The sequence below is a fragment of the Aspergillus melleus genome, assembly GCF_016097325.1.
Source record: "Aspergillus melleus strain CBS 546.65 chromosome Unknown contig4, whole genome shotgun sequence".
Taxonomy (NCBI): domain Eukaryota; kingdom Fungi; phylum Ascomycota; class Eurotiomycetes; order Eurotiales; family Aspergillaceae; genus Aspergillus; species Aspergillus melleus.
The window spans coordinates 4,456,832-4,482,220 of NW_025763373.1; the positions used below are offsets into that span (position 1 = coordinate 4,456,832).

General features: G+C 47.9%; 11 protein-coding genes across 12 annotated transcripts; 4 read left to right on the top strand and 7 right to left on the bottom strand.

Annotated features, from left to right (window-relative positions):
- Positions 1–527: 527 nt before the first annotated feature.
- On the bottom strand, positions 528–1,937 carry LDX57_008309 (uncharacterized protein; the record flags this gene model as incomplete). The annotated part of the gene is made up of 7 exons (XM_046090032.1): positions 528–778; positions 832–915; positions 960–990; positions 1,042–1,292; positions 1,342–1,575; positions 1,620–1,817; positions 1,874–1,937. 7 exons carry the CDS (start codon positions 1,935–1,937, stop codon positions 528–530), a joined length of 1,113 nt encoding a protein of 370 aa, XP_045946004.1.
- On the bottom strand, positions 1,911–2,519 carry LDX57_008310 (uncharacterized protein). Its single transcript, XM_046090033.1, has 2 exons — positions 2,078–2,519; positions 1,911–2,027 (listed from the first exon to the last, which is right to left on the bottom strand). Exon 1 carries the CDS (start codon positions 2,480–2,482, stop codon positions 2,159–2,161), a length of 324 nt encoding a protein of 107 aa, XP_045946005.1. The 5' UTR covers positions 2,483–2,519; the 3' UTR covers positions 1,911–2,027; positions 2,078–2,158.
- Positions 2,520–3,033: 514 nt separating this feature from the next.
- LDX57_008311 (uncharacterized protein) lies at positions 3,034–4,676 on the top strand (the record flags this gene model as incomplete). The annotated part of the gene is made up of 3 exons (XM_046090034.1): positions 3,034–3,070; positions 3,126–3,236; positions 3,283–4,676. 3 exons carry the CDS (start codon positions 3,034–3,036, stop codon positions 4,674–4,676), a joined length of 1,542 nt encoding a protein of 513 aa, XP_045946006.1.
- A 322-nt stretch (positions 4,677–4,998) lies between these two features.
- On the top strand, positions 4,999–7,376 carry LDX57_008312 (uncharacterized protein). The gene is made up of 2 exons (XM_046090035.1): positions 4,999–5,698; positions 5,746–7,376. The coding sequence occupies exons 1-2, from the start codon at positions 5,344–5,346 to the stop codon at positions 7,335–7,337; spliced, it is 1,947 nt and encodes a 648-aa protein (XP_045946007.1). The 5' UTR covers positions 4,999–5,343; the 3' UTR covers positions 7,338–7,376.
- A 620-nt stretch (positions 7,377–7,996) lies between these two features.
- LDX57_008313 (uncharacterized protein) lies at positions 7,997–8,920 on the top strand (the record flags this gene model as incomplete). Its single annotated transcript, XM_046090036.1, has 1 exon — positions 7,997–8,920. The coding sequence occupies one exon, from the start codon at positions 7,997–7,999 to the stop codon at positions 8,918–8,920; it is 924 nt and encodes a 307-aa protein (XP_045946008.1).
- Positions 8,921–9,544: 624 nt separating this feature from the next.
- On the bottom strand, positions 9,545–11,628 carry LDX57_008314 (uncharacterized protein; the record flags this gene model as incomplete). Its single annotated transcript, XM_046090037.1, has 2 exons — positions 9,545–9,626; positions 9,689–11,628. 2 exons carry the CDS (start codon positions 11,626–11,628, stop codon positions 9,545–9,547), a joined length of 2,022 nt encoding a protein of 673 aa, XP_045946009.1.
- A 547-nt stretch (positions 11,629–12,175) lies between these two features.
- LDX57_008315 (ceramidase) lies at positions 12,176–13,661 on the bottom strand. Of its 2 annotated transcripts, XM_046090038.1 has the most exons (6): positions 13,544–13,661; positions 13,477–13,489; positions 13,210–13,414; positions 12,873–13,157; positions 12,697–12,814; positions 12,176–12,636 (listed from the first exon to the last, which is right to left on the bottom strand). In XM_046090038.1, exons 1-6 carry the CDS (start codon positions 13,594–13,596, stop codon positions 12,459–12,461), a joined length of 852 nt encoding a protein of 283 aa, XP_045946010.1. In that variant the 5' UTR covers positions 13,597–13,661; the 3' UTR covers positions 12,176–12,458. The 2 variants fall into 2 exon arrangements, with proteins under 2 accessions (XP_045946010.1, XP_045946011.1); XM_046090039.1 differs by having other exon boundaries at positions 13,210–13,489.
- A 3,053-nt stretch (positions 13,662–16,714) lies between these two features.
- Positions 16,715–17,797, bottom strand: LDX57_008316 (zinc-binding alcohol dehydrogenase family protein; the record flags this gene model as incomplete). Its single annotated transcript, XM_046090040.1, has 1 exon — positions 16,715–17,797. The coding sequence occupies one exon, from the start codon at positions 17,795–17,797 to the stop codon at positions 16,715–16,717; it is 1,083 nt and encodes a 360-aa protein (XP_045946012.1).
- A 1,597-nt stretch (positions 17,798–19,394) lies between these two features.
- LDX57_008317 (SDR family oxidoreductase) lies at positions 19,395–20,410 on the bottom strand (the record flags this gene model as incomplete). Its single annotated transcript, XM_046090041.1, has 3 exons — positions 19,395–19,490; positions 19,552–20,084; positions 20,152–20,410. 3 exons carry the CDS (start codon positions 20,408–20,410, stop codon positions 19,395–19,397), a joined length of 888 nt encoding a protein of 295 aa, XP_045946013.1.
- Positions 20,411–21,455: 1,045 nt separating this feature from the next.
- On the bottom strand, positions 21,456–22,562 carry FGAOX3_3 (alkene reductase; the record flags this gene model as incomplete). Its single annotated transcript, XM_046090042.1, has 1 exon — positions 21,456–22,562. One exon carries the CDS (start codon positions 22,560–22,562, stop codon positions 21,456–21,458), a length of 1,107 nt encoding a protein of 368 aa, XP_045946014.1.
- Positions 22,563–23,236: 674 nt separating this feature from the next.
- On the top strand, positions 23,237–24,285 carry LDX57_008319 (uncharacterized protein; the record flags this gene model as incomplete). Its single annotated transcript, XM_046090043.1, has 2 exons — positions 23,237–23,651; positions 23,705–24,285. 2 exons carry the CDS (start codon positions 23,237–23,239, stop codon positions 24,283–24,285), a joined length of 996 nt encoding a protein of 331 aa, XP_045946015.1.
- Positions 24,286–25,389: the final 1,104 nt, after the last annotated feature.

Here is a 25,389-nt window from a genome sequence, read left to right on the forward strand (position 1 = left end):
CGCCGACATCGCGGTGTTTCTTCGGTACAGCGGACATGCTTCGCCTTGCATTGGTGACAACCGGATCGTCGACGGTTTTCGCACTGAATGCGTTTTTGGGAGACCATTGAAATTCTCACAGTTAGCTGGCTACATCCAGAAATGAAAAAAAAAAAAGCGAATCTCGTACGCGACGATGATCGTCAGGTGTATCAAGTTCAGCGGTGGACCTTCCTCCGGTCGTTATCAGCCATGCGGGGAAACACCTTTCCTACTCGGGTTAGTGAGTGAAGACTATATGTTTGCTCTGTTTGTTCTGTTTGCTCTGTAGGGTCCGTCCGCTTCCCTTCCTTCTTTCGTCGCCCTTCTTCTATCATCCTTCATCTTTCAATCCTTTGCCATCGTTCATGAATTGTCCATCAATTGAAGGGCTATCTTTCTGATTGCATCTCAAACTAATCATGTCAGTACGGGGAGACATAGCATTCATTTGCAACTATGCAACATTGTTTGAATTTCCCTCCCTAGTACTGCTCCTGAACGGAACTTTAGGTAGTGTATCTGAAGTTCTTCTGCTCAAAGTCTGTCTGATCGGAAAATGCACCAGCCAGGTCACCTTCGTTAGAAGGCCCAGACTCAGGATCAATACCATCCAATCGCCGGTTCATTCGGATTACGAGAACCCAATACGCCCCAATCAGACCGATACAGGCACAATAGCAAGCTAACATCGCGACAAAGCCTCCTGTGTAGGCAGGAGCCTGTTCCTCGCGGAATGTTTGAGGTCCGATCAAATTGCCTGGGTGCGGTGTGAGCTCGGAATTGCAAAAGGGACGACGAGATGACACCTACCAACGGCATAGCCGATATACAAAATCGAATATTGAAAGTTCTTCTTCGTGTGGCCAGCAGTATTGGCCTGGGCCATTGAAATTCCTGAAAAATTCAGCATGACCCGGTTACTCAGGTGGAATACATACCAACTACGTATGGACCAAAGTAGGTATATAACTGTTGCACGGTTAGTGGACTTTTATAAGGATTGCGAGACCAAGCACATACCAGATATATCCCGACCATCTGCCCCCCAATGTTCGTTCGTGGAAGAGTATAGACAACCACCGATCCTATGATCGGCAAACAGGCCGCGATCATCGTAACAAGACACCTCCGGTCGGTCCACTTCGCGGCTAGCCACGAGAAGAAAAAGGCCGAGATGGTCGACATGATACCGGTCGGCATGTTCAAGAGGGATGTGTTAACAGGGGAGAATCCAAGGTTATTGATGATGATTCCACTAAAGGTGGTGAGGCCTGAGACTGTCAGTACGGGGACATGGTCCTACCGAATGCCAGACGTTACCTCCGTTGGGAATGTTGATAGCAATGTTGAAGAAGAAAAGGATCCACGTCTTCGGGTCCATGATGGCCTCGAGGGCCTGGTTGCCTTTCCACTGCTTGTTGACAATTCCGGTTTTATTCTCAGCCACCCGTTGCACCGCATAATATTTCTCCTGCTCGGACAAGAAGGAGGCAGTCATGGGAGAATCAGGGAGAAAAATAAAGGCCACTATAGACCATGTTATGGAGACAGTGCCTGCGAGGATTAGAACTGCTCACTTTGTCATGGGCACGACATACCAACGATGAGATACAGGTACTGCCAGATCGCCAATGGAGCAGAATCAGGTATATGACCAACCGCCCATGATAAAAAGCCGTTGATCACTGAGCTAACTGCGGCCAAAGCAATAGCATTTCTCGGCGGTTGTTCATGCTTCTTATAGAAACCAGCGACGATAAGGGTGACGGACGGAACGATAATAGCTTCCAAGCAGCCTATGTTGTCAGCATTCTCTGTAGCACTAGCCGAGGGCTATATGGGGGCCACCTACCCATGAAGAACCGTAACGCCATCAGGCCACTCCAATTCCGGCACGAGGAGATCAAGAGGGCCATGGCAGACCAACCAAACGCGCAAGATGATAAGTACTTCGCCGAAGGGAGCTTTTGAATCAAGTATGAAGAGGGCCACATCCCAACAATTGCCTGCGATGTTGAGTCAGGCTAATTCAGAAGGTAAGGTATGGAAATCGTACACCGATGGAGAGAATGGATCCTGCCCAGGAATATTGCTGGCCAACTAGATGAAGGTCTGTGCAGTAAAGGTGAGTATCTACTCAAAAGACCGTTCGGGGTTGATTACCTTCTTTCAGCCCATATATAGCCGCCGTACTGATTGCAACTTTATCAACTGCTCCCAATGTGGCCGTCAGAAACAACTGGCTGTTGATTAGAACCGTGTATGTTGCATGGAGGAGTCCAACACTTACCATCGGAACCAGGATCCAGTCAAGTTTCCGAATCAATTTCTTTTCCATCTCTGGCGTCATGGGCGGATATTGATTACTCTGAGCCAGATATGATGCTGCCTGATCCATGGCCCCAGCAAGTTCCATTTTGACAGCTGGAGTCTCCTCGTCTGGGGTCTTTGGATCTTTCATGATGGGATAGAAGGGATGACAAATCGATCTAGTGCTCACAATCTCGTTTCAACTTCAGGAAGGTTTACAATGAATCCAGGAGGCACATAACCTGGATGGCCTATATATATGCGCCAAAAAGGCGGCGATTCCGAAAGAAACCCTATCATAGGGCTTGGCAGATATCAGGGGTTTGGAGCAAATGATATGTTCGAAAACCATCACCGGAAGGACCTTCTGTTATTTCAATCAGGACTCCAGGACTCGAATCCTACGCCCCGATAAGCTTTGCGGGGAAGCGTCAAGGATCGCCTGGTGGAAGAGGATGGTCGATACGACGGGTGGAGGATACTAATTTAGCCCCGCCAATTATATTGAAGCATGATTGATCTTCTTGCTTGGCCCTCCAGGCCTACGGTAACGACCTGCCGGATTTTCGCGAGCAGTTATCGCCTACTGAGGGGGGCAATGTGCTCGATGAGGATCTGGTATCTTCAAAATAGTTATAAAGGCCCCTGTTGCCCCTGACAAAATCCGAAGCCCAAAGACCAAAAACCAGCAGAATACGAACCATGGCACCGAGACCAGAGGGCATTAAGATTGCTATTGGTAAGGCTTGAAAGTTATCTCAAGATTCGGCGCTGACATGGGTCCATTAAACCAGACCGAGGTGGTACCTTTACCGATGTTTGGGCTAGCCTCCCCGGCCAACAAGACGTTGTCATAAAGCTTCTCTCAGTTGATCCATCCAACTATGAGGATGCACCCACAGAAGGTATGATCGAGACTAATAGGTGCTCAACATGTTCTTACTATATAAGGAATCCGACGTATTCTATCCCAATTCTATGGCGAAGAGCTCACCCGCGGGAGCCCTCTCCCAAAACGGGACATCGAGTTCATCCGAATGGGCACCACAGTAGCCACAAATGCCTTGCTAGAGAGAAAGGGGACAAAGCACGCCTTTCTAGTTACAAAGGGATTTCGGGATCTCTTGAATATCGGATACCAATCCAGACCCAGGCTATTTGATCTCAACATCGTCAAGCCCGAGGTATTGTATTCCGACGTGCGTGAGATTGACGCGAGAGTTACCATTGAGGGATTTGACGAGGACGTTGATGGCTTGTTCAAGTCTGAACATGAAATACCAGGGGTATTGATACGTGGTATTAGTGGCGACATGGTCCGAATCCTCGAACCCCTTGATGAGATGGAGGTGCGCGCGACACTGAAGGGTCTTCGCATCGATGGCATCGATACTCTTGCCATTTGCCTGGCTCATTCGCATATATACCCCGAACATGAGAAACGGGTTGGAGAGCTGGCTATCGAGGAAGGCTTCACCCATGTCTCACTATCCTCTGCTGTGGCTGCGAACATGATCAAAATGGTTCCTCGTGGTAGCTCTGCCTCAGCCGATGCATACTTGACTCCGGAGATAAAAAAGTATCTGGCCGGATTTTCCCAGGGCTTTGAAGGTGGTAATCTGGATGGTGTTCGCTGTGACTTCATGCAGTCTGATGGCGGGCTTGTAAGTCACAATAGCTTCAGTGGACTCCGAGGCATATTGAGCGGACCTGCAGGTAATTTCTTTGAATATCTAACTCAAGCGTTGAAGGTTGCTGACAGAGCAGGTGGGGTGGTTGGTTATGCCAACACCTCGTACGATGAGCGGAATAAAATCCCGATAGTAGGGTTCGACATGGGTGGTACGTCGACAGACGTTTCGAGATATGGAGGGCAATTGGAGACGGTCTTCGAAAGTACTACTGCCGGCGTGACGATTCAGAGTCCTCAGTTGGATATCAACACAGTTGCCGCCGGTGGTGGATCAACACTGCAGTGGAAAAACGGCCTTTTTGCAGTTGGTCCAGAGAGCGCATCCTCTCACCCTGGCCCTGCGTGCTATAGGAAAGGGGGACCTCTCACTGTCACAGATGCCAATCTCTTTCTCGGTCGACTTCTGCCAGATTTCTTTCCTAGAATATTTGGCGAGAACGAGAATGAGCCGCTCGATTCTGGGATCGTACGAGAGAAATTCGCGTCTCTCACGGCCAGAATCAACGCCGAAACAGGCCGGTCCTTAAGCCCGGAAGAGGTGGCCTGTGGCTTCCTGGATGTCGCAAACGAAGCGATGTGTAGACCAATCCGAGCGCTTACAGAGGGAAAGGGATATGATATTGGTAAGACCTTTAATAATAGTTGGCTTTAATCTACTGACATGGACTCAGCAAGTCACCACCTCAGTGTGTTTGGAGGCGCTGGCGGGCAACATGCCTGCGGTGTTGCAGGCAAGCTGGGAATATCTACAGTCATCATTCACAAATATTCCAGTATTCTGTCTGCATATGGTAAGAGTTCCTCCTCTATAGCAGGAGGTATGCTGATTGTGTAGGCATGGCATTGGCGAACGTGGTACAGGACGCCCAAGAGCCCGTTAACGAAGTCTACAACGACGAGTCGCAAGAAAGATTGAATAGTCGTCTACTTCATCTTCAGAGCAAGGTTCATCAGAAGCTTATCGAACAGGGCATCCGAGACAATGATATCACCTTTCAATACTACTTGAATATGCGTTATCAAGGGACCGAAACATCTATCATGGTTCTGAAGCCGCAGGAAGGTGATTTCAAGGAAGAGTTTAAGAAGGCACACCTTCGCGAGTTTGCCTTCTTGTTTCCTAATGAGCGGCCAATTTTTGTGGATGATGTTCGTGTTAAGGGCATTGGGGCAAGTGGAGGCCTGGGTCCAGATGGAACCCAGCTCGATGCGCAGTTGAGAAAAACATCTTTCGCCGTTGTATCGAAGGAAATAGCAGAGCGCACAGTAAGATACCTCTCCCTTTTACTTAGTGATGAGTGGCTAAACGAAAACAGACGATGGTGTATCTTGAAGGCCCGGGAAATTGCGCCACGCCTGTGTACCTGTTGCAGAACCTCTCACCATCTGTAATTGTCACTGGACCAGCCGTCATCATTGACCAAACCCAGACACTCGTCATTACGCCGAATGCTGAGGCTAAGATCCTGAAGTCTCACGTCGTTATCGACGTCAAAGCGAGCGCATCGCCTGTTTTGAAGGACCCCACATCAGTAGATCATATCCAGTTGTCGGTATTCGGTCATCGCTTTATGAGCATCGCGGAGCAAATGGGTCGCGCTCTACAGAAGACCTCGGTCTCGTTGAACATCAAAGAACGCTTGGACTTTTCCTGCGCTTTATTCGGACCAGACGGTATGAATCATCATAACTCAACCTAAAAGATATGCTAACTGTTTTAGGGGGGCTTGTGGCCAACGCTCCCCATGTTCCTGTCCACCTCGGGTCGATGAGCTACGCGGTGAAATTTCAGCACGAGCTGCACAAGGGCAAGCTTGCTCCTGGGGATGTTCTAGTATCAAATCACCCAGAAGCCGGTGGAACACATTTACCTGACATAACAGTCATTACGCCTGTTTTCGAAAGATCCGGGAAAGAAGTTGCGTTTTACGTCGCCTCGCGCGGCCACCACACCGATATTGGAGGACTTGGGGGTACATCTATGCCGCCGAACTCTACAGAGCTCTGGCAAGAAGGTGCTGCAATTCGATCATTTAAGCTTGTTCACGCTGAACACTTCGATGATGAGGGTATCACTGAAATCCTTCTCAGTCCTGGGCAGTACGCAGGCTGTTCAGGGAGCCGTCACATTTCGGATAATATCTCCGACCTGAAAGCCCAGGTAGCGGCCAACCATAAGGGAATGATGCTTGTTCAGGCTCTGATTGAGGAATACACGCTACCGGTGGTTCAGCTATATATGGGCGCCATCCAGTCCAACGCCGAGCTTGCTGTCAGAGCCTACCTTCGGTCGACCTGCGAGAAGCTGGGATCTCACCTCATAGCCGAAGATCAGATGGACAACGGCTCACTCATCAGACTCTCAATCACCATCGCTTCAGATGGATCAGCCGTCTTCGACTTTACCGGCACTGGCTGTGAACTCCTCGGCAACATCAACGCTCCACCGGCTATCACACACTCTGCTATAATCTATACCATGCGCCTGTTGATTGGCACTGACATCCCACTCAACCAAGGCTGTCTGGCCCCGATCGACGTTATCCTTCCGAAAGGATCTTTTCTCAACCCATCCGCTGGTCCTGCCGTGTGCTCTGGGAACACATTGACTTCACAGCGCATAGTCGACGTGATCCTTCGCGCATTCCGCGTAGCCGCAGCCTCACACGGTTGCATGAACTGTCTCGGGTTCTTTGGCGAGGGAGGTAAGGATAAAGACGGCAATCGGCTAAGCGGCTATGCGTATGCCTTTGGGGAGACAATTTGCGGTGGTTCCGGCGCTACAGCTATCCAAGACGGCGCTTCAGGTGTGCACACGCACATGACCAATACCAGGATCACGGATCCTGAGAGCCTCGAGAAGCGTTACCCGGTGATTCTGCGCGAGTTTGCCATTCGTCAGGGCACTGGGGGAAGGGGGATTCATAATGGAGGTAATGGAGTCGTCCGTGATATCGAATGTCGGGCACCTTTGAGCTTTAGCGTTATCACGGAGCGGCGAAGCATACCTCCATACGGAATGAATGGAGGGGAGCCAGGAGAACGAGGTGCGAATTACTGGGTTCGTCGTGTGAGAGAAGGGGACAAGGAGGAATGGCGATGGGTGAATATGGGATCGAAGAATATGGTGAGGATGGAAACGGGGGATAGATGCGTCATACACACACCGGGTGGAGGTGGCTGGGGGCAGGCAGACCTGAACCGAGTCCGTTCGAATGGGCAAAGCACAAGCGCTCAGCAGGCTCAGGCCCAATATCCGCGCGCGTCGGGTAGCGTGGCTGCTTTTATTGCGGCTCAAGAGGGTGCCTCATGATTTTGTCTTTGCTGATCATTATTCGGGCTGATATAGAGCTCTCCTGCCTTCGGTACACTTTATATAATATGGTTCCCGGATTTGTGCATTATGTCGAATCTCTCCAGTCAGCTAACAGGACCGAGAACCCACCACATTCCATACCATTTTGCTTGGCTTCGTATGACCGCATATTATGTCCATAAGCTGCCTCGTGACCCCTGCTACACAGCAGGTCACAGGATTCGCTTACCCCGCGCCCAAGAAGCCGGCGTTGGACTTCCAGTCCTTTCATCAGCTCGGTCCATTGATGCTGGAATTCTCAACAGTCCACTGGCAGTATCATGGCTCACAATCACGAAGGATGTGGCAGAGAAAGAGAAAACCAGGATAACTTTGAGAGAAACCGCCGAACAAGTCAACTGTCAAGGGAAGCGCCCACATCATCCAAGGGAAAGCAGCCAGCGAGAAGTCCACCACCAAATCCCAAACGGCCTCCAAAGACCCATCGACCGGACTCAAGTCTTAGCAAAACCTCGTCAAAGCGAACCGATTCGACAAAGCAGAGCCCCCAGCAAAAAGAGGCAAAGGGGAAGATTGCCGTGAAGGATTTTCAGGATGATCCGGGCGTCGGTCCTAGTAGAAATCGACCCCCCAGCCCTAAATTATCACTTACAGGTATGGAGGAGCTACTCCCTGAGACAGCATTCGACTGGGGCGTGTTATATACTGACTGTCCTGGGCTTAAAGACGAGTCTGTTCTATCTACGCCGGACGCCGGAAGCGCGACATCTCGTACGGTGCAGGATTTCGACAACAAGATTAACACGCCATTCACGCCTCTGTCCTCGTCCCCGTCCCTGCTTAATGAGCCCACTCGAGATAGCCTTCCCGGCGAAAATCAGCGATTAGACCCGGCTGCTCGAGAAGAATTGATCAGGTCTCAAGAATTACAGACACAGGTCAATTGCAAAAATCGTGAGATTCGCCAGCTCAATGGTCAATTGAAGGCAAAGGAAGGGGAAGTCAGAAAGCTCCGCAGCTTGCTGGGCAATGACAATGACCAGAAGAGCAAAAAGCAACATGAGACCGAGGAGATAAAAGATCTAAAATCTCGTCTTTCATTTCTCCAGGAAGAGATAAAGATTCTGAAGAAAGAAGTCGAGATCCTCGAAAAAGAAAGAGATCAAATACAAACACAGTTGGAAGAGTCACAAGCGAAAAGCTTCCGCTTGGAAGAGCAATTGATTGGTGCATTGGGAGAGCAACAACGTCTCCTGAATCAACTTCGTGAGAGCCGAAACGAAACACATCAAGAACGCAGCAAATATCTCGAAATGGAGAAACTCGTCGGAACAAATCCTTCCACGAACCCCCCGCCGGCCCCTTCAACAGGAAAAACCAGCTCAAAGACATCGAACAAAGGCAGATCTGCTTCGCGTAAGAAGAAAAGTCGCCAATCAACATCGACCAGGGTTTCGCGACGAGGAAAAGAGCGAGAAAAATGTGTCTTCGTCAAAAGTAAATCTGATGCTGAACAGCCATTGTCAAACGTGAGGAAATCTATGTTTTGGAATGTCGCGCTAGGTCCCTTTCATGAATAATCCTCAATGGCTGCAAGGTGTATGTATGTACTGCTTTAATTTCGTTCACAGATGAGAGAGTATTGATCTCCCCCAAACAACAGACTGTTTTATTATCAATTTTTGAACACTGCAAGTTTTGTCAGCCTTTCTATTTTGGACCTATCCCAGCGTTTCTTTGCAACACCTAAAATGTATTGATGTCAAGCGAATGAACTCTTACTGAATGTATTTTACTAAACCGTGTACTCTGCATTAGGCGCTTAGCAAAGCATATCCTTAATCATTTTCAGAAGCAAAAAAAAGAAAAAAAAATTAGAATACTCTAATCCGTATCATCATGACTGCCATTCTGTCACTTGTGGGTGGAAGACGTGCTGTTTCGTGAACAACAAAACACAGGGTATCCCTCATTCTAGTCGCTACAGGAGCTTATTTACTATTAGACACAAATAAAGATTCTAAAAATTGAACTCTACCCAATCAAACAAGGTGAGGCTTCTAGTTAACTGCGCTAGGTAAAAGCGATTAACTGCCTCCAGAGGCCATCATAAGTACAAGGGCCGGAAAAAATAACCACGGCCTTTGAGCTCATGACATATGCTTCGTCGTAGCCTCAACACTCCAATCGAACCAATACCATGGTTAGATAATTGAAACAACAGTACCTACGAACGAGGAAACAATCCAGACAGCTGTGAGAATCCCATGCTTAGGAGGACAGAATCTAGTTTTAGTTAGTCAAGGTAATTGGTCATTAGACCGGGTGGTATGTGCATGGATACGTACTCATCCGCCATAAGACCAATGAGACCAGCCCAGAAGAGCCACTGCGCAACCCAGAAAAGGAACATGTTCATGACTGCGGAAGCGTACAAGCCCTGAATTGGATTCTGAAAAACGACGTGGTGGCGTCCTTTCACAGAGAAAGTACCATAAATCGTGCCATACGTTCTGTAGTCTCCTCGCTCAGGACTTGTTAATGGTGTGTTCTGTGCGTTAATATCATTTTGTGCCCAGTGATAGGTCTGGTTCTCTCGTGATGTTCGGTAGGCTTCATTTGTGGTGGCATTTGTCGTTGCATGCTCGTACCTCTGCCACCTTGTTGGGCGGAGATGATCAGACATACTCGGCCTGTTCAGGTTACGCATAGCTCGCATGAATTGGACGAGTGTCATGATAACGACAACAAGCCACATGAGTGCTCCAGCATACATGACCTTTGCCTGGTCGGCTCTGTCTGCTCCTTCTAAACCTCCAAAGTAGAAGTTGTGTTGTCGACCATAGTCGACGGTCATGAGCATGTCATATGATGATGCAAGTTGGAGAGCACCTTCCGCAAGTAGCAAAGACGCAAATGCGGAGAGCCTCGTCTCTTCGATGGGTTGTAGACCATTTAGCGGCATTATCAGCCAAGCAAGACGAGGCATGGAGCACCAGAGGAGTGTCAATTGAATAACGGGGGTGTTCTCGTAACCAGAAGATGACTGAATGATCAAGCTGTTGAACCAGTTTGTCAGGAGGTGCAGACCAGCGATCAGAACACCCTTGGAAAACCAATGCCATGGGTGTGACTGCCATGAAGAACCACGCGCGTTTCGATGCCTGCTTGTTATCTGGCTGAGGAATGCGGCAAGTAGAGTAGCTATGTTGACTAAAGCAAAGCTTCCGAGCTTCCATTCACTCGATGCACATGCCTCCGAATCAATAGATGGCATGAGAGTCCATTCCCATGGAATCATTTCGCTAGCGGTGGGAGCGGCTAATTGACGCCAATTAGCTGGCAGACCGTTCCAGTCCTGCAGATTGTCACAAAGACCGCGTAGCCACTTGATATAGTCTATTCGGGTCTCGAATATCTGGCAGGAACCACCGCAGGAATTGTAGCTGATGTTGCGGCAAAAGCATGCCCTGTCAACGGCACGCCTGACTTTGCAGTAACCACTTGAGTCGAGGTCACAAGCATCGGTTGCACACTGATCAGTAAGTTGGATCACCTCTTTCGGTATATCCGCAACACACTTGGGCCAGTTCCAATTATCGATGGGAATGTACGCGAATTGTGTGGTTTTCAGTGCGTGTCTCCAGTTATCGGGTAGGGACGTCGATCCACAGGTGGCATTCATCCAGAGGCGCTCTTTCGTCAAATCCAACTCTCCTGACTCTGAACAGGGTTCGTTTTTAAAATCCATCGTGAAGGTGCTGCAGAAGCAATCTCTGTCGAAATAGTCGCCATCTCTGATCTGATTCGATATGAGATCGTAACCAGCAGTTTCAAAATCCAGAGCTATCATAGACCGTAGAGATTCACTATACTCCCAAGGACGAGCTGCATTTCCGGTATCTCTGGTAGTGCCCGTGAAGCCGCAGGAAGCTACGACATGTTGGAATGGCTCCATCGACGAGGCAGAAATCGAGTCGGTCAGACATTTTGGTGCCTTGTCAATCACGTCAACGGCTGCGTACCCTTCAGCTAGCGAGGCGGGGGAGAGGATCTGTAGTCCGTTAGAGTCGCCGATATCGACAAGCCACGTTCGACCGGTAATGGTGCGAATCCATTGATATAACTGCGCTTTGGCGAGGATCGATCTATGACAGTATGCGAAATAACTTTGGATGACATCCGGGGAGAATTCAGTGCTGAGACAGCTGAGCTGAGTGAGCCATTGATGGTGGGTGCAGATGATTCCGAAGTGAGAGGTACATTGTTTGTCAGTGCATTTCGTCATGGTCCTCAGCCAGGTTGTCTGATCTTGTTGAGCGATGCACTGTGGCATCGGTGCCAAATCCTCAGGGTTCACCCAGCCATTGTAGTTGTTTTGGGTAAGAAGGGCTGCTCTTCTCCATCATGATCGACGGTGTGGATAGTGGGATGGGGAGTTCCTGTATTCCTGAATTAGCGCCGAAGGTAATACGATAAAGAGGGCCTGGAGGAAGCTAAGCACCTTTGGGATCGATCCCAGAAACACCAGCCGTGAACACCACAGCAAGCACACTAGATATTCTCATCCTGTTGATGGCAACTAGGCGCGTTGTTTTTGGAAGTAGAGTGAACCTAAACTGTCGAAAAGTTGTTGATGTCCAGGGCGGGGTGCGAGGCTGCGAGCGCTACAAATGATGAGAGTCGGATGGACATCGGACCGATCGGCCAACGCAGGGATGTCGATGCATTGCTTCATTCGCTACGAGCACGCGCAACTTTAGTCGCGCGGTTATAGAGATCTGTTACCCCGGTTGACGATAGATGATTCAGAGACATCATGACGGACATACTGTGCTGTCAGGTTTTGTCATATTTAGAATTGTACTTTGATATACCTTTCTGTCTTCTGGGTTTCGGGGCTGTTTTTCGAGTCTCTCATCATTCCTTTTGAAGTCAAAGTGGTGGATCCAAAACGCAGGTTCCTAGCCTAATAGACAGAATAACTCTGTACTCCATGTCATTGGATCGATACGCACTATGCAGCCATAGCACAACAAGAAGCACCAATCTAGGACTCTCAGTGAATATTCCATCCTTTTTTTCTCGTCCTCTTCTCCATGAAGGAGCGCAATCAAATTACTCTTGTTTCTTCTCCGAATCTCCTTCATCAACAGAGCTTCCTGCGAAAATCGACCGAGCAGCCCACGGAGCCGGCCACGCCAGCGAGTCCAGTTCCTCATGATCCTCACCAGAGACGAGATGATCGACTATAGCGATGAAGATATACGCGCCAATGGCTGTGAAGATATGCCACCTACTTTAATTAGTACTCATTTGCATAAAAGGACATATGGCCAGCAAGAAGAGAACATACCACCCATGCAGCTCCAACACAAAAGCCCAAGGAAGACCGATCTTGGCTTTCCAGGTCTTCAGAATCCCGCAGATCTTGTTATCAACGAGCCATATATAAAACCCCAGATTGAAGATCACTAATACCATACATCAGCACATGTTCCGAGGGTCAGAGGGAAGGTTCAGCAGAGATACCGGCTCCAAATCGCACTATTCCCCAGACCTTCCTCCGTTCTGCCGAGTTCGCTTCAGTGCGGCTTTTGACAAGCTGCATCGTGCGGATCCCAATTACGGTCACCATGACACCGAAAGCTACAGAATGTAGAATGAGCTCATCTGTGGCGACATGATACACCACTAGAGCTGCCAAAACAGAACCAAGAAGAATGGCCAATCGAACCGAGTCCTGACGGTTAGAACGGGCTGTCAAGACACGGTGGAGAACGGGTGTTGTCGCGAAGAGCATGGAGAGGTCATCCACTTGGACAGGTCAGCATTACTTTCAACATTGCTGCCGGGTGTGGGGATTCACTCATTTGCGTATGGTATTTCATAGTGACGTGGAATGCGGCAGAGCAGATGCCAACTGCCATAAGACCATAGTAGGGGATAGCACGGAAGACATCGGTGTTTGATTTGCGATGAAGCTGACGGAGACCGTGGATTGCGAAGAGAATATAGGATATGTTGGTGAGGCTGTTGATGAACTCGGCGATGTATCGGGTTATAGCATAGTCCTATCTCGATTGGAGAAAATGTTATTCAAATACACGCGCAGAGTTATTGATTGTGTGATTACCTCTTCGCAGAAACTGTGGGCATGTTAGCTGATAGTGAACAAGAGGTTATTGGACCAGTAAACGTACTTGGAGTTTGCCGTAGTTGGGCCCCAGAAGGGGCTATTCGGGTCAGACGACATTTGCGATTGTTTGTCGTTGAGTAGCAGGAAGGTACACGTCGCGAGATACGCCTTTAAGCAAAATAAGGCGCGTAGGCAGCGCCGCAGTAGGTGGATTCATAAGCACTAGCGATCAGACTAGTTAGTTACATTCTACTATTAATAATCACTCGTCTTTTAAAATCCTGGAAGCCCATGGCTACGCTTAGCAATAGAATTCGGCAAAATAGAGATAAAATGCATTATCAAGTAATACGAGCGTATGGGATATGCAAAGAGGCCAACACTATCAATTCACTCGTCGTCGATAGACATCGTATCTGGTAAGAAAGCGTCCAGTGCAGGCATATCTTGGAAGAAAAGCCCTTATATAGCCACCCATGCATCTATTCCAGATGACACCAGGCTCGCCCTTGTGACCTAGCAAGAGTCAGTCATATACGCACTCCAACCAGTTGATGAAGAAACAAACAGCCAAATTCCACACACAAGTCATAAATCTTCTCAAAATCCCCCATCCGTATAAAGCCGTCGTTCTTTAGGGATTCTTTGGCCAATTCGGTTATTTTCTGATGGGACTTATCGCACTTGCGACCATCACACCGGCAAGGGTAGCTATTCTCAACCTCCGCCCAGGTTTTAGGTGGCTGCTGGACGAGCATTTTCCTCCAACTTGCTTCCTCTCGTTTGTATGCCTGCGTATTGCATCCATGCCATATCACGGGCGGAGGGTAGGTATAATGGTGCAGGGAAGATACATGTATCTCTACATGCTCCGTCAAATACCGGATGATAGCAGGCCAAAGGATAGAGTTCCACCGTGGTTTCTTGCCAGGGTCTTGCTTTGTAGCTGGTTTGAAAAATAGTGCCCGTTGGATTGAAGAGGAATCCTTGACCAGTTCATGCCAGGCTCGACAGGTGCGCTGAACGGATGCCACTATCGTCCTCATGTCTGTTTCCAAGAAGATTGACTCCTGGATCTCGATGGGTAGAGATAAAATCGCTGGCTTGCGGTCCTTCATTTTGAGTGATGTGGGGTTTCTTGATCGTTGCTGGGATAGCGAGTTTTTATGTTGTGAGTTGAGCCATGGTGTAGAAGTGATGATGAAAGATCTCGTCATATTATTCTCTGGCATTCTTCTCGCTACCTTAAACTCTATCATCATACATCTCCGGCTATACCAATCGGTTCTAGGGACTGCTTCATTAATCTAGTGTGTTTTTCTAATGGCATCATGTCTTCCTGTATACTTCATTAGCCTGAATCTTTGAGCTCCTACGTGGATACTTACTTGCGGTATCTGGTAGAATAAACTTATAGGAAAGATCCGGATATATACTCTATCCCGCAACTAATCGGAAAAAGAATCCGTTTTTGCATTATAGCAGCGACTTCCACACCAATCCAGTAGTTCTTATAATAGTCAATCGGCCATGGCCTCTGAGGAGATACTGAAAAACTCCCAACAAACTGCTCAAGATTTTTCACATTTCCGCCATTTTTCAAATTGCCCTCACCAACTTTCCCCGCCTTTTTGTTCTTATTCGGAGGATGCCTGCGGTTGTTACCCTGTGCATCACCCTTTTTATTATTAGAGAATCAAATGATCAAAGACCCTGGAACCCTCACCAAAAGCTCACCTCTAGCACAGAATATACCCCGTATAACAGCGATATTTCAACTGATTCTGGGTCCCACAATCTTAGATGTCTGAATCTATAGCATCCATGAAGAACTGTACCAGTCACGGTCGGCACATTAAGCCCATCGCTGCTGGACTCTTCCCTGCCTCAAGGACGCCCTTCTTATCTCTCCACTGGTTTACCTGCGGCTGCAGCCGTAGAACGTGACGACGGTGACGACGGTGACGACGCTTGCAAGGGTGTTCCTCGTCCTTATGGACCGGGCTCTTGGTGACCCGAGAATGAGGAATTAGTTACTCATTCTGTGAGGTAACAAGAGCCAAGTTGCCACCCTCTTGGGTGTTCGTGTCCTGACTCAGACCGGGGATCGGGTCGTCTTGCAGTAGAGCAGGGCCTTCGAGGAGGTATGTGCGAGGAACCTTTCTCGTTGATCAAAGTCAATCCCCCAGTGCCATCATGAATCAATGAAACCTTACATCTAGGAGATCCTTGTTTTCATGTTCCTCGATGTAACACGAGAAGAGAAAAACACAGAACACTGGTTCCAGGTAATGACTGCCTGCTCAATCGAGCAGGGGAAAGTCGTGCCCAGACGGGCTATCTAAAGATGGAGAAATTTCCGAGCGACGTGCGATACGGGAGGTAAATGTTTTTCTATCTTCCTCACGAGGATTCGTTTAGCAAAACTGACGAATTATTGGGGTCCGCGCCTACCTGCGAAGCGAAGGCTGCCTAGTCAAACGTTCTTGTTGGCTCGGTTTATTCTCCAGGCCTCGAACGAATATAGAAGCCGACACAAGCGGCACCTTATTTCGAATCTTCCATCATCGGAGGTTTCTGTTGTGGGAGTAGTGGCTCCAGGAGTGGTGAGGAAGGAAGGAGGGAGGAGGAAGAAGAGGGGGGAGTGAATGAGCGACTGGCTGTGCTCTCGCTTCCTATCAAAAACTTTCTGAAATTGATAAAGACCATAACAAACTGTATCTTTTCGAAATTAAAATTTTCAATTGAAGTTAAATTATATAACTTTGATCTAGATCTTATACTAGGTCGGAATTTCTAACTTAAAACCTAATCTAGCCCAGATTGGGTCTTGGGTTAGGTCCAGGTTATTATGGGTTGTACAGAAGTCTATTTTCCACAGTTAGCAACTAACTTACAACAAACATGAACTGACAATGCATTACACACAGCTCATTATCTACAGAATACACTAAGAAAATGACTGTGTGGCAGTGCAGTGTATCATTTTGTAAGAGTACTGTACAGTTATTTAGCGTTGGCTCAGCTGGCGTAGAATCAACTGATGCACTGGATCAGAACCCATAAGTAATCAATGACATACGAGGTACTAGAATTCAAGCACTAATGAATTATCCTGAGTGATTAGACTAGTCGTGTCCTAGTAATCCCACAGCAGAAACAAGACAACAGTTCACGCCGGAGTGAAAAGTACAGGCATTTTGACAGAACGTGATTGGGAGAGGGGGTGCATTAATCACTGGAACTCGACGACAAGTTTTGTGCTTCGACTATCGCCCTTGCGAAGCTTCTCTAGTCCCTCAAATATCTCCTTGAAACCGCCCTTGATCGTTGTGATGTTTGGAGGTTTCAAAACGCCAGAGCTCAACAACGTGGGTAAGTGACCATAGAAACTGCTGATGACCTCGCGGTCTGCCGGCATCTCTGGGAATACAGGGCCAAGGGGGGCCAGCAACTGGAACTCGCGACCGAATGCAGTATAAACCATAAGAAACGTATAAGTAACGTTTGCCCTCTTGGACTTTCCTTGATCAAGCAGTGTGACTACTTTGCCCTCTCGCAACACATCAGCACAGAAGGAGGCAGAAGTGCCTTCGGAAAAGCAGTCCAGAGCTTTGTTTATATTCGGGTAAGCTCTCGTAATTTCGTCAATGGACGCAGAGGTCCGGTAGTCGTATACTGCATCGGCACCATAGCGCTTTGCGAGGTCGAAGGAACGTGGCGACGCCGTTGCCACAACCTTGTATCCTGCTCTCTTAGCTAATTGGATGGCGAAGAGACCGACGTTCGAGGCGCCTGAATAGATGAGAATGGTCGGTTGGTCGTCCTGTTGAGCGCTGCGTCCGTTCTCAATATCCGCCCAGGCAATGTCAAGATACGCAAGACTCAGCATCGCGGTGGCGGCGGGAAGTCCGTAAGTGGTGGCTTCACCCAAAGTCATTCCATCAGGGACCGTCCAGGCCAAGTCTCCATCGACTTTCAAATACTCAGCAAATGAGCCAATGTCGGGATACATGCCACCGTGGACAAAGCCAGCGATTCTATCTCCAACCTTCCAGCGCTGTCCCGAATTCTTACCGACCTGAGCCACCTCGCCCGCATAATCACAGCCTAAGATCGAACTGCGTGGGGAAAGGACATCGGCATCTTTGAAGTCGATCGGATTCAGCGCTACAGCGCGCACCTTGACTAAGACCTCATTGTCAGTGATGTCTGGGGTTGGAACATCCTTGACTTGAGCGCCCTGCCCAAGCGGACTACCGAGAGCGAAACTTAGCAGACGCCTAGGCAAGAATCGATTTGTGATGACCGCTTTCATCTTTGCACGTAATTTGGCAATATTGTGAGCTCAGAAAGAAGACAGGAGGAAGTAGTGAACAGAATTAGGCGAAAAATTTGGCAAACAATTACGAAAATGCATTGGAATAAACCAATTCTGCCGAACTTAACTATTTCAGTAATGTCCTGTTGTAAAGCCAAAGGGCTTACAAACCAGCTATTACATCATTACTACCTGAAAGCAGGAGGCGAGTACGGAGTAACATCCGGCCGAATTCAACAGTTTCCTCGATCACCGTAGACCCGGAGTCGTGAGTCAGTCCGACCGAGGTCCGGGCTGTCAATTACTCATCTACCCGATTGAACCCTACGTGGAATAGGGATTGCGGACCTATAACGGACATTGATCAGGTTCCACTGAAATTTCATCCTAGAATCTCACGGGTTCAGATCGGCACTATCCATCCTTACTGCAAGGCCACTGATTGACAGACACACCTGCTTTGTGAGCAAACCGCTGCAATGGCAAACATTCAGACTTCCTTTGTCTTCGTCAATGGACTTAATGGACCTGGAATCGCTTCTCGGTGCTTCGGGGCAAGTAGTCCATCGTCTTTAGGTAAATCCCTGAAAGGATATCTTGCTGGGGGCGGATCTCATTCGCAGCTTACTGCGGGTTGGGGCATAATTCGTAGAGACGGCGCTAAGCTCGCACATCTCTCGGAGGAAGACATTGTAGTATTTGCAGCTAGATTACTCGGCTTCCATTCGATATTGAAGTCTCTCGGTATCAAACCAGTAGAATTATCTGACCTCCCCTAGTATATCACTGCATTGGTATTTTTTGTTTTCTTGAATCCCGCATCCCAGATTATCTGGGATTGCAGAGGTTGCTATTTAAGTTTAGCAGTGAGCTGCCCAGATCGAGACCATCGAATAGATTCTGGCACTAGAAAGACATTGGCTCCTTGGTTCTCTAATATGGCATCTGGTCAACGTTGGCTGCAGCTAAACCCCGAGATCATATAGTCGAGTGTTGGACTACTGACCCTATCACCGCAAACAATCATCATGAGTAATTATAACATCACTGTTATAAGGGGTTCAATGCCCACTTTTCATCGCTTCTTGGAGCTGGTTGGGTATGCCTACACTGCGTCCGCGCGATTGTACATGTCCGATAACAATACGATTTTGTTCTCGAGGACATGTTATTTGACTTTGATTTCAACGTTGGTGAGACTTCATAAGTATGTTGGATGGAGCTCGAAAAGCCATCTCCTGCTAGAAATCTATGTTGGCACCGAGTTGGAAGCTGACCTCATTCAAACCAATTTCGCAAATCTTGGCCTTACAAGCATATAGCAATGAGATGTAATTCAAGAGTTGAATTGAAACTGAAAAAAAAGGTATTTGTACGTTTGCTTCCCCGGACCACATCATTCGAAGAAAAAAATGAATATTCCAACAATGGGATTTGGAAAGATCGTCGCAAAAAGCAAAAGAATCGTGCTGCCTGATAAATTATGCGTATTGATTTCGAATGGGGCGGAAGAATTGAACGCGAGCATTAAGAAAGGACCGCAGAAGGCACGAAACGCCTGCTATTCCAAACAAGCATGAAAGAGCGAGAACGATTATTTTGTTTTACGGCGAACCTTTTCAACCTTCTCTGCAGAACGAATCTTATTCGTAATATCTGGCATGTGGACGACGGAAGGGAGCAACGTATCCTGGCCATGTAAGTTAGCGAAAGTGAACTGGTTTCCTATCGATTTATGGGAAATTGCCTACCCATATAGTCGACCAGCCAAATGTTGAAACGAGCCAAGTCATGAATGACCCGCCTCCTGACCAAAGATGCTTCTTAGGGCTCGATCGGATTGCGTTGTTGACAACGACCTCGGCATAGGAATTGACATCTGTGGCATTCTTCTCCACCTCAGTACCAGCCAATGCTGGCTCAATCACATCCTTTGCAGCGTAATACAGAGAGTTCTCGGGTAGATGCGGTGCACTTGGAAGGTTTTGGAATAGCTTGGTCTTGATTGCACCAGTGTTGACGAGAATTGCGCGAACTTCCCAAGGAGAGAACTCAATACGCATTTGATCAGTCAGCATAGCAACTGCCGCTTTGCTTGCATTGTAGTATCCTTGCCATGGTAAAGGCATTTTACCAAGGACTGATCCAATGTTGACAATCGTGCCTTTCGAGGCGATCAAAAGCGGCGCAAACTCCTGAGTAACGGCGACAATAGCAAAGACATTAACATCAAACATCTTTTTGGCGACGGACAGATCTGAATCCAATAAAGGCATAATGTAACCTATAAAATGTCAGCGCTTTTCTTGCCGCGAGTAAGCTACTTTAGTACAGCCATATGGTCAAGGTACCTGTGCCGGAGTTGTTGACCAGGATATCCAAATGTCCATCCGTCGCGGCCTTCACAGCCAACGCTGCTTGCTTGATTGACTCTTCGCTCGTGACATCCAGTTCTACAATGTCGAGACCCATATCCTTGAGATGTTGGATTTTCGCGGTATTCCGAGCGCTGGCAAAAACTCGGAAGCCCTTCCTGTGGAAGGTTTTTGCCAGAGCGTCACCAATCCCGCCTTCACTGCAACCGGTAATAAGGACCGACTTCTGAACCATGCTGTGGATTGATGGTCTGACTGGCAATTTCAATTGTTTCTTTGAGGCAACAAAATCAGATGTGCAAGTGAGCTATTTATGATACGTATATACTTCCAATGAAGGATTGGAAGGCTGGACGGAGGAGTGTTCACGGCTTCCCAATGCGTACTTGTGCCTCTGTATATTAGCAATCACGCCGTTCGCCACAGCGTCGAATAACCTTTGCAAATGCTGACACACCCAAATGGCTGGAACGACCGTCGGGTTGATTACAAGACATCCCCGGTTCCATTCTTCTAACCCCCAGCACCATGTCAACCCACGTGCCCGTGTGATCGACGTGCAATAAAATCAATCGATGAGACAATGAGGGGCAGTTAATCGTATTCAATTTATGATTGAAATATTAGAATCTGTGTCCGTCTTAGGTGTTGGGGTGTGATGGATGTTTTCATTAAACCTGTGCAAACAATGTACACAAAACCCAAACAGATAAGAATTCCGGGCCATTTCCGTTCGAATCTGCAGTGGGGACAGTTGGTGGGGGTCACGTCCACTCAACTAAGCTATGGAAATTGGAATTTGATTACTGAACATGCCGAAAAGTATTGGCTACCCACCGTGAACGTAATAAGGCTAAAATTTATCCTGATTTACGAATACGAGAAACTTATGACCCATGGTTCGATACACTTTGTAGCTAATGTGGTGGGGAGAGATGGTATCGGGGTCAGAGATTATTATTGGAAGACGCATATCAATGTTTTGCCAGCAATTTGCGCAGTTCCTATTCATATTGACACTGTCCAGGAGATTTTGCAGATAATGATGAAATGGGATGTTGATGCCGAAGGAGAGTGTTTTTGCGTGGGTTCTGCCGCATCAATCCCGTTCATCAGGACCACTCACAGTGACTCGGCGCAGGCATTGAGATATAGCCTTGGAAGAAAAAAAAAAAAAAACAAACAAACAAAAACATGTCTAGATATTTATTGGGACTAAACTGGATAGAAAAAAGCGTACTGAAGGTCTGTCAAACTGGGAACTTCCAGGAAGAACTACATCAAGCTGCCAGCTGCACACCTTCCTTGAACTCGGAGCTGAATTCCCAATCATTATATCCTTTGGGGTCTTTCGGAACATATAGCACATTCCTATCGTGCGGGGTGAGAGCCAAGTCCTCCTTGATCCGGAATGGCAAGTCTGGGTTCGAGGTAAACGGTCGACCAAACGCAACGATCACATTGTAATCCTTATACTTGTAATCAACTGCCTCCCTCGCCAAGGCAGGCTGGTATCCACCGGCGACCACCACTGGTCCGGCATTGTTATAGGCGTTTAGGAAAAAGTGCAGCTCGTTCGTCGTCTCAACGATCTCAGCACCGTCAACACGGCCCTCAACCAAATGCACATATGCCAGCTTCAAGGGAGCTAGCTCACGTGCCAGATAGGCGAACTGTGGCTGTGGATCATCCATCTTCATACCCTGGAACGTGTTGTATGGGCTAAAGCGAATAGCTGTACGGTCCGACCCAATAGCCTCCGCGACAGCGCGGGTCACCTCGAGAGCAAAGCGGGCACGATTTTCAACGCATCCGCCCCATTTATCGTTTCGCTTGTTGCTAACGTCTTGGATGAACTGGTCAATGAGATAGCCGTTGGCGCCGTGTATCTCAACACCGTCGAAGCCAGCAGCAATGGCATTGTGCGCGGCCTGTACAAAGTGCTGGATATATGACTGGATTTCCTTCTCGGTTAGGGGCCTTGGAGTGGGCGCCTCTGCAGTGACGGCAATATCACTGGCACCAACGAGGTCGAATCCGGAGGCATTGAGCATTTCTGCGCTTGCTACGCGGCCCAATGCCCACAGCTGCATGTAGATGAAGGAGCCTTTGGCGTGTACAGCATCCACAACTTCCCTCCAAGCTTCTATGTGGGAATCGTTCCAGATGCCCGGCACATTTGGATAACCGCCGGCTTCAGGAGTGATGATGGTTCCTTCGGTGATGAGGAGGGTTCCCGGCACGGAAGCGCGCTGGGCATAATGCTCCTTGACTAGGGGAAGAGGAACATGGGTATCGTCGACACGAAAGCGGGTCATAGGGGCCATTGCAATGCGATTGGAGAGCTCCATGCGGCCAACACGCAAAGGCGTAAACAGCTTGGTCATATTGCGAGGCGTATTATCTGAGGAGACTGTTTTCTGGAATTGGCTCGAATTATCAAACACCCAGCAAGGGTCAGTCAGCCAGGTGATATTCCGGAGTAATATTCAAAGATTGGTGCGATCAATAAAGTCGCTGAATATATTACAAGTCATTATATAGTTGGAATCGTCTGGCAATACCGAGCCCCGAATGATTGATTTGTAATGATTCAATTTATCGGATTAGCCTTTGCATCCAAGGTTGGTTCCGCTTGATCGTTACTCTCTGAGGCCCATTGGCCTACAAGGCGTACTAGCTATTACTTCCGATAAAACGTTCACTAATCATCCACTAGTAGAATCCTGCCGACACGCATAGCAGTTCCGATTGATTTGAAATCAATTCCGGCTTGCCAGAGCATGTTAATCTTGCCGTTGCCGAGGAAATTATCAGTCACGGAAGCAAAGTTGTCGGCAGAGGCCTATTCCACCCTAAGTGGGGAGTTTCATGTTCGGACAAATTAGCCCCGATCAGGTTGCAATTGTATATCAAATTCGACCGCTTTTCCTACGGTTAGAAAGAACGATAATGACGATTGGTAATCAATGCCCTTCGCAACAACACTATTAAAGTCGATTTGAACTTCTGCCTTGCTAGACCTCGTCCATTTGAATCACCATCGCCAAACATAATCACCATGTCCGCTCCCCTTATTTTCATCACTGGTGCCACTGGTTTCATTGGCAGCGCCACTGCGGTTGAAGCTCTGAAGGCAGGATATCGACTTCGAATCGGCGTCCGCAAGAGATCAGAGAAACTGGAAGATGTCTTGTCAGGCCACCGCGACCACGTGGAATTTGTCACTATTCCTGATCTGACCCATGAAGCTGCTTTCAGAGGCAAGCTTGACGGAGTGGACTTTGTCCTGCATTTAGCATCACCCCTTGCCCGTGGCACAGATCAGGATGCGATTTTCACCCCTGCAGTTCAGGGAACCCTGGCCCTGCTCAAGGAGGCAGCTACCGTGCCAAGCATCAAGAAGGTCGTTATTACTTCGTCTATTGCGTCATTGATTCCTATCACCGGAATACCCGAAGGTGGCATCATTAAAGGTATCGTCAACACGTGTTGGAATGGCAAACGCAAATTGCTGACATTGCCCTAGAGGATAACGACTGGAATCTCACTGTAGACCCAAAGGCCAACTTCGTTGATCCTAACAATCCTGATGCAACACCGATGACTTTGTACCGAGCATCCAAATTGCTTGCAAACAACGCCACCTGGGAGTTTTGGGGAACCGAAAAGCCACATTTCTCCTTGGTCACTATTCATCCAGCATTTGTCTTTGGTACCAATTTCATGCAAAGTTCCGCACAGGAAGTTCAAGCAGGATCCAATGGAATTCTCTGGGGCAGTTTAACTGGAGGTGTTCCGCTTGGCGGGATTACTGGTGTGCACATCCAAGATGTGGCTGAAGCTCATGTCAAGGCTTTAGACCCGAAGATTAAGGACGGTTCAAAGTATCTGCTTTCCGCTCCCGCAACCACTTGGAAAGAAGTGGCGAAGGTCGCTCTCAAAGCCTACCCCCATATTGGCATGAAGATCACGCAGGACGTTGAGGGTATTCCTTCCATGCCCACTGATACGACTAAGGCAGAGGTCGAGCTCGGGATTCAATGGAGATCTTGGGATGAGATAGTGCGCAGTGTGGTTGATCAGCAGTTGGGCTTCTTGCAAGGCTGATTTAGAAATGCTGTGTCTCCTTTTGTTAAATTGTCGACTTCTGCGCTTAGGATATCAATATCTCTTCGAAGAACGGGCGAAATTAGTCGCGTTCACCGGTGTATGTCGGCTTGGATTCGGTTTTTTGTTTCTGGTAAAATCATGCAAAAATCTTGACATCTTCACCAAAGCGATTGATGTGAGAACTTGAATAAAACAAGTGGACAAAATTGTTTTCAAATTGAGCACATTGTGATAAGATTTTCGAAGGTGTTCAAAGAAATTTTAAACTAGCTTCTCTTCACTGTCCTTGTTTTCGTTGATTAATTGAGGCCCAAGAGAACACCGTCGCTATGGCATCCTGCTGGACTAGGAAGACCTGTCAAGCTTTGTGCACTGACAAAAACTTTTTTTTTTTTCATTAACCCTAAAATCTGCTTTCGCGTATGCGATAATATTTGGCTACTTTGCGGGCTCATCATTAGTCCTACGACCGTTTACTGTGATCTTCTTTGGCGGCAAATCAGACTCCTTTTTAACGCAGCTTTATTAGCGTCATTATAGCATACTTCCTGGCTGCTCTCATTTGCGGGTTTTATGACAAGACTCTTTACGCCGGAGAAGAATGACCCGTGGCTTTGGCACTCCAGAACATCGCTTGTAGTCCGCTGTGGTGTGAAGCGTTGTGAGACGTCCGCGATGGCGGACCTTGGGTTACGCATATTGGTATAGACTTCATTTCAGAGTTGGAACTTCGCTCTTTTTGTGAGATACCCAATGGCTCAAAGTTTCAGCTCGAGGGTAAATAGCGGTTGTCCGCAGCTGCCTACTATCATGTGTCTTTGATATCTATCGAGTTAAAAACTGCTGCTTCGGGTTAAGAAATAACCTTCTGATTCGTCCTGATCTACATCTCTAATAACTGATCGGTTTACCAGCACTGGCGGCCATCGGAGTAATCAGATATATTTAGAAGCAATATCTTCTCTCCACTCTTCGTCCAGTGTATCAGAATCTTGGATTACCTTGGTCCGGGTGTGTTTTTGGGTTCTTATCGCTTCTCCTCTAACGGATTGCATATGTTTTATTCAAACACGGGCGTTTATTGAAAGACAAAGCACGACA

What these genes read in the sequence shown, in the direction of transcription:
- LDX57_008310 (XM_046090033.1), bottom strand. Translation starts at nt 2,482, where the DNA reads ATGAAAGATCCAAAGACCCCAGACGAGGAGACTCCAGCTGTCAAAATG.
- LDX57_008312 (XM_046090035.1), top strand. Translation starts at nt 5,344, where the DNA reads ATGGTGTATCTTGAAGGCCCGGGAAATTGCGCCACGCCTGTGTACCTG. An exon ending in CGCTTTATTCGGACCAGACG is followed by an intron (nt 5,699 to 5,745) that starts GTATGAATCATC and finishes TAACTGTTTTAG; the next exon opens with GGGGGCTTGTGGCCAACGCT.
- LDX57_008315 (XM_046090038.1), bottom strand. Translation starts at nt 13,596, where the DNA reads ATGTCGTCTGACCCGAATAGCCCCTTCTGGGGCCCAACTACGGCAAAC. An exon ending in AATAGTGCGATTTGGAGCCG is followed by an intron (nt 12,815 to 12,872) that starts GTATCTCTGCTG and finishes GTATGGTATTAG; the next exon opens with TGATCTTCAATCTGGGGTTT. An exon ending in GTGTTGGAGCTGCATGGGTG is followed by an intron (nt 12,637 to 12,696) that starts GTATGTTCTCTT and finishes TAATTAAAGTAG; the next exon opens with GTGGCATATCTTCACAGCCA.